This window comes from Temnothorax curvispinosus, unplaced genomic scaffold, assembly GCF_003070985.1.
Source record: "Temnothorax curvispinosus isolate PA1 unplaced genomic scaffold, ASM307098v1 QBEX01005292.1, whole genome shotgun sequence".
Taxonomy (NCBI): Eukaryota; Metazoa; Arthropoda; class Insecta; order Hymenoptera; family Formicidae; genus Temnothorax; species Temnothorax curvispinosus.
The window spans coordinates 34,942-41,773 of NW_020215072.1; the positions used below are offsets into that span (position 1 = coordinate 34,942).

At 36.2% G+C, this 6,832-nt stretch overlaps 1 protein-coding gene across 3 annotated transcripts; it reads right to left on the bottom strand.

The window, feature by feature from the left end:
- Window positions 1-791: 791 nt before the first annotated feature.
- Window positions 792-5,393, bottom strand: LOC112454728 (sodium-independent sulfate anion transporter-like). Of its 3 annotated transcripts, none has more exons than XM_025016278.1 (7): window positions 4,755-5,393; window positions 3,739-4,055; window positions 2,857-3,041; window positions 2,234-2,429; window positions 1,888-2,108; window positions 1,587-1,731; window positions 792-979 (listed from the first exon to the last, which is right to left on the bottom strand). In XM_025016278.1, the coding sequence occupies exons 2-7, from the start codon at window positions 3,740-3,742 to the stop codon at window positions 807-809; spliced, it is 924 nt and encodes a 307-aa protein (XP_024872046.1). In that variant the 5' UTR covers window positions 3,743-4,055; window positions 4,755-5,393; the 3' UTR covers window positions 792-806. The 3 variants fall into 3 exon arrangements, with proteins under 3 accessions (XP_024872046.1, XP_024872043.1, XP_024872045.1); XM_025016275.1 differs by having other exon boundaries at window positions 4,703-5,393; XM_025016277.1 differs by having other exon boundaries at window positions 4,610-5,393.
- Between the last annotated feature and the right edge of the window lie 1,439 nt (window positions 5,394-6,832).

A 6,832-nucleotide genomic window follows, 5' to 3' on the forward strand; every position in this document is an offset into this window, starting at 1 on the left:
GGTCTGGATTCGTAACCGACGTTTTGTTCCCCGGAAAAAATCTCCCGGAAATCAGTTCCCGGAAAAAATCTCCCCTGGAAAATATCTCCCCCGGAAAAAATTTCCGTGCCCAGCAAAAACCGAGGTGCCACATGAGTTTACAACTTTTCACGTGTGAAAAGCCCACGCACGTACTTTGCAAGGCACACTATGTGTATAGTTTAATAAAAGTGGAGCCCCCCGCAGGGGGGCGGAACCTACTGCCTCCACGCATACACTGTCACGCGAAACGAGGTTCACGCACACCCCCCGTGCTTTCGGGGAAGGTGCGGTAGTCCCGAAATAGTTCACGCATACACTTTCCACGGCCACTAACGACGATGATGCTTCCTTGCTTGTCACCGCTTTCTTCCGTAATTTTGCAACAACGCGCTTTGTCTCAACTGCTGCAGCGTTAGGAGTGTGAGTTGTGTGCTTAGTTGTGTGAAATACAGTAGTACTGAAATTTTGGATGGGGAGATTTTTTCCGGGGGAGATTTTTTCCGGGGGAGATTTTTTCCGGGGAGATTTTCCCGGGAACTTATTTCCGGGGAGGATTTTTCCGGGGAGATTTCTTCCTAGAACCGTCTGGATTCTGCTTCGTATCAATCAAAAATAACAATGTTCTAAAATCTAAAAGTTATAGTAGTATAAAATCACACTTTTTAAAGTAAAAGCGTGACGCAGAAATGCGTAGTGACATTTCATACGAAAAATTCTCTTTCGCTATAAAGCTTTTACTCTCCGAAATTGTATGAAAGCGATAGCAGTAATTTAATGACAAAAACTTAATTACCGAAGGCTTTCGCAATGGCTATGTGCTCGATAGTTGATACGATCGGTATCGTGAACAGCGTCGTTCCCATTGCGGTAGTCATTTCCAGAAAGTTATACGTTTGATTCTGAAAGGTAGTGGAAAACGGCGGAGGTGCGATCGGTGGCAAACCCTGCCCCATTGTGCCTGAAACGCTTTGTTTGTTATTCTCGTTTCATGCAACCCGCTGTGTGAAATATATATTTTCTCGTGATATCTGTCCATATAAAGCCAGAGATCTTTTTTTAACAATACATCATCAAAATCTTGAAACGAGAGCAATTCCGCGATTTGAGCAAACAGAAAATTATTCTTTATTGTAATTACTGTATAACATTGAGCTTTGTTCCAAAAAATGGATATTATAACTGATAAATATTAATAATAACTTAAAAGTTTGTGAATTAATCTCGAGCAATTTTGACGCCAATAAGCATATATTTAAAAAATCGATCTCAATTCTCAATACGAAAGAAAATATTGAAGGTGCAAAATTCGAAAATTAATCGGCGGCAACAAAATTTATTATCATGAATTTATTCCACAACGCGTACCGATATTACGATAAATCTTCTAAACTCAATTCCATAAGTTTGGAACTCATAGAGAAACGTCAAATAAAAGATAATTGATTAAAGTTATTTGGTGATTAATTGCTGCGTTTGGTTATCAAAGCCTGTTTTAGAACAAATTCTATAATATTATGTAACCATAATTTAAAAAAACACCAATATTAAATGATTTATCTACTCACCCGTTAATGTGAAAGGGTTTAGACCATTAGTGGAAAAAATATATGCCATAACAGTGCCTACAATTACGACTAACGCATTGCGAGACAGACCAAGAAGCCATCCTATTTTTTGCAAGGTTGTTCCCGTACGCCGTCCTGGTATATTCTATAGTTGGAAAAAATACAAATAAATAATTCCCTTCTATTATACAGAATTATTGCTTTTTTCGAGATATAAAATTTGATTGGAACGAAAATTAAACTTTCGATTTTTAAAGAAAAATCAAAATTGTGCCTTTGCTTGTTCTGATGGAATTTATACCTTGATCAAAACTAACACAACGATTGTACCAATTCCCAACAATGTATCTTGATATCGAATCTGATCAAGATGTTTAAAGATTGCTATCAAAGCATCCAGAAAACTCTCGGCTCTACCAGGAATGCCCAGGAGTGACTTAAATTGGGAAGACGCTATGTTGATCGCCGCGGCTGATGTAAAGCCAGTAATTACAGGAAGCGATATAAAGTCCAATAAAAAGCCTTGGAAAGAAACAGAAAGGATGCATTTATGCAACAGCAATATTTCGTGATTATAAATTATTTTTAAATTTATATATATCTGTGACATATATATCTTTTACTTTAGAATATATAAAAATACACACCTAAGTGTAAAATTCCTAAAAGCGCAATGATGCATCCTTTCAAAAAAGCAATTAGTATAGCCATGTCAACGCCATATTTTGCGACCAATGGTTGAACCATGGTAGCCATAATGGCTGTTGGACCAATAGTGATGTTTTCGCATGAACCAAAAATGATATATATAAATGATGCCATAAATGCTGCGTACAGTCCATACTGTAAGATCATAAAATTACAGAGAAATTATATTTAAAAAAGATATCATTTAAATTAATTAATAATCGTGCATGTATCGAGTTACGCAAATATTGATTAAACGGCATTAGCAGATACAAAAGCAATGTATTTTAAGGAAATATATATATTCTCCCTTAAAAATTAAACAAAATTGTAATATTACTTAAAAAATAACGCTTTTTTAAATAATACTTTGATTTAAATTAAACAAAAAGTATTCTTGAGTCGTGCTGAAAACGGACTTGTTTTTTGTTCTTCGATTTATTTTCTCACAATCAGAGTTACTCTCAGAAATTCCGTTTTATCTCTCTGAAACTTGTAACAGAGAAACGTTTATCTATATATGTGTTGCGGCAGGATACGATACAAGATTGATGCGGCAGTCGCTCTGTTTTTTTATTTTTACCTCGGGATTTAAACCGGCGACAATACCGTAAGCGATCCCTTGCGGAACGGCGGTGAGACCGACCGTGATGCCAGCCAATGCATCCTGCAAGATCCACGCGGGTCTGTATCGCGGCAGCCAGGAGAGAATCGGCAATCTTCGCACAACATACTTGCCGCATTTATCTTTCTCATACCATTTGGCCACTGAAAGCAGATTTAGCCTTATTTTTTTCGCGATGCAAGCGACTTTACCGCGGCTACTCATGACGTTGAGTAAGACAAGGTGTGATCAGTCTTTTTCTTTTTTTTTTCTTAGATGTTTTTGTGCGAACATTCTTCTTCGTGGAATTTTTAAAAATTAGTTTATTAAAAGAATACATTAATTAAAAATATTAGTTATCTCTATTAATACATTATATCTAAAGTTTTCTTTTCTTATGTAAAGTGAATTATTTAATTAATTATACAAATATTCATTTTCTTTAAGAAATAAAAATTGATTAATTTCTTAACATAATAGTTTTCTAAACAACAGCAGTAATCTCATTTTATATTATTCTGATTATACAATTTTATAAATTTAAAATAGAACAATCTAACTCTAAATTGTATTATTATTTTTAAACTCTACTCTCTATTTTTAGTTTTTCTATAAGTTAAATTGCTAATTGATTAATTTTTACAGACTTTTAAATTTCAAAGTATAGTGCGTAGAAAAAGAGAAAGAAATTTGTTGATATCTAACGCATTACGCGAAAAACAATTGAGTTACTAATAAGTGAAGAAAAATAATATACCGAAAAAACTGTACTTTGAACGCCTTATTCAGTGGACTAATATTGTTTAAAATTCCATGGATTCAATTTTCGCTCAAGTCATTAACTTATAACATATCACTTACTCATCCACTTAGTTCTTCAATTGAGATCTTGACACAACAAAATAGCGAGAATAACACGGGTTCCTCGAGACTCGCTAGCTTTCCAAATCTGCACGTGCAGAGCGATGTAATCCACTTTTGACGAGAAAAATGCGCGCGGGAGAGGAAGGGGGAAAATAAGCCGCTCTATTTGCAATCTGATCGTTCTACACAATCCGAATTTCTTTGCTTATTCTCTTTTGCACCGTAAATCGTCCCGCTTTAATCCAATAATATATCCGCTTTCGATCGTGCGGATAAATTACACGTGTTGTCACAACAATTCCGTACAATTTGTTCTGAAAATGGATGATAACCTCTAGACTATTTCGACGTCGCAATTAGCATTAACAATCATTAACTTTTACAGCAGTGTCATATAATAAACAGAGCGTATTCGTTTAAATTTGTTACAAAAATGAATAAAACATGACATCTGAATTTAACTTGCTGCAGTGTTATAATTATAATTATAATAAACACTTTATCGATTCATACATTGCAGTAAGAAGTAAACAAATAATATGACATATAAATTAAGAAGATTGACGTAAAGTATGAAAAGGAACTAATAAAAAAAAAATATTTAAAAAATTTAATTACTTTGATATGTTACACACTTGAAACTTCAATGTGGTTTCAATACAATCAATCAATTTTTTTTATTTAATTCAATAAATCATAAAATTTTTAAATGATTGTCGATTTCAATTTTAGCTCGAATTACTTTATTATTTTTAATTAAATTATAAGCTCTAATTTTTATACATACGTATTTCACGTACTATAACATATATAAAATATCCGTAGCAATTAATAAAAAATGTTTTTCTCTGTATATTATATAAACTACGATTTAAAAGAAGAGGCGAGCTGATTTAATGGAGTATAACGTTGACTGAACAGGTTTTTTATTCTACACAGAACACACACAGCGCACACTCACAATCATGTACTAAACGTGTGATTCCACTGACAGATGTTTCATGCCGACTCACTGCATTCGACTGCACTGTAAATCCCCCGAAGTAATAGTATATTACTGTATTGTCAGATCGACATTATGTAAACGCGGCTTATATGATTATCACCGGACATCGATCTATCTTATTAGATAGATCATTGTCTAATATAATTAATCGCGACCGGCGATGGGAATGCACAGAAGCCGGGGCTTATCGCTTATCTTAAAGTCCATTTCACAATGGAGCTACAAAATATTGCAACACAGAGATATCCAAGTCGGAGTTCAGTTTTCAGTTCATAGAAATATAAAGAAAAAAATCATATATGTTAGATTCTGACTCTGTCTGAGTCGAGGTCTGAGTGAACTGTGATACTCAAAACAAAAATAAATGATAAACTTGGCATAGAAACACTTTGAATACACTTTCCTGAAATTGAATTTCTCACTCGCAAATCGCGATCTAATATTCCGATCGAGTCATTCTTGCGAAAAGGAAGGTTCAACCGCTGCACAATTATGATATAACTGATGTGAAACCAGCTTAAGCCGCACGCTATACACGAATGTTCGTCGGAGTTATAGTGCCACGTCGGAATAGAGTTTAAACTTGCGATATCGCAGACTGTTTAAGAACGACGGCTCTGTGAGCTCTGTTTCTCCTTCCGCAGTTCCGCCGTCTACCGCGAACGGGAGCGTATTGCTCAGAGAGGGGAGAGATGACCGTTATATTAAGCGAAACTCACGCAAGACTTCGCCACGGGCAACGAGATAACTGAATTTCGATTATTTATTATGTAATAGTTACGATAACGCGAATACATCCATTAAATTAATTCGTTTATAATATGTATCTGTGAATCTATGATACCGTAACATTACAACTAGTTATCTGCGATATCTTGCGATCGTTTCGGATTTTATTGAGCTAATTTTGAGATAACTAAGCGCGTGCAAAGCGATTAATAGGGCAATTAGAAACATACTATAATTCTTGTTATTGAAACTCTTTTCTGTTTTACATAAAGATAAAAGAAACTACATGCAAATTTATTGCGAAAAGATTACGCGTTCTGAATTCTTTATTGATGCCGACAGCGAAGAAATGACAGCTAAGTTTTCTCGTGTGCAAAAATCAAGGGTAAATATCACATTGGTTTTTAGCTCCGTTTCGGACCTTCCGCTCGCGCGAAGGGGGTTCTCGAACTTGATTTCTCCCCCGGTTCTTATTGCTCTACTCCAATCCTCTACACTTTTGCGAGACAAAACATGACGTTCCACGTCGAGTTGTTAACGCGGCGGAGAAATTTTGCTCGCTCGGATTCCATAAATCGTGACCGAATACCGTTCTGACTCGCCTTTTTCATACGGGGACGCCGCGGCGATAAATCATCACGGCTTGCCACTTTGATCGTGTCGTTTCGCGCGCCACTCCATAGAAAACGCGGGTGGCGAGAGCTCTCGATTTCTTTCTCGGTGTCCTCTTCACAGCGGGATGACGCGTCGCGACGCCACCGGGAGACCGAAGGACAAGCAACGACGAGGGTGCAACGCCTGCGCGACATCGTTGGCGTGCGTTCACGGGGGTGCCGACGATGAATGAGCTACCGGCGCTCCTCAGTGCCGCGCGAAACAGCGAAACTCATCGTCGCGACGCTATCCCGCACGCAAATAAAATATATCTATATACGTACCGTCATGTCGAGAGAATTGTGAGGCTTTCGGCAACTGCAATCCTATTCGATTCAGTCATATTGATATTTTTGGTCGATGAACACAAAATTCGAGACTATCGTGCCGTAAAAATACCAGCTTGATGTGCGACAGGTATAAATTGCATTCGTTAATCGTCAGTGTCTATATAGTCACAGTCCGAATTTTTATTTTACGATTTTTTATTTCACGATTTCAGCCATCATTATAATCCTCTCTGAGAGGAATATAAAAAATTTTTACGATTTAATACATCACGAAAGTGCGTTTGTCGTTTGTCACATGATCGCGCTAAATTTTGCTTTTTGACACTATTTCGTGACAAAACTGATAAAACAATACCGATTTAAAAAATATGAAAACTTAAGCATTTTGTTTGAAATCTGATTTATCAATCAC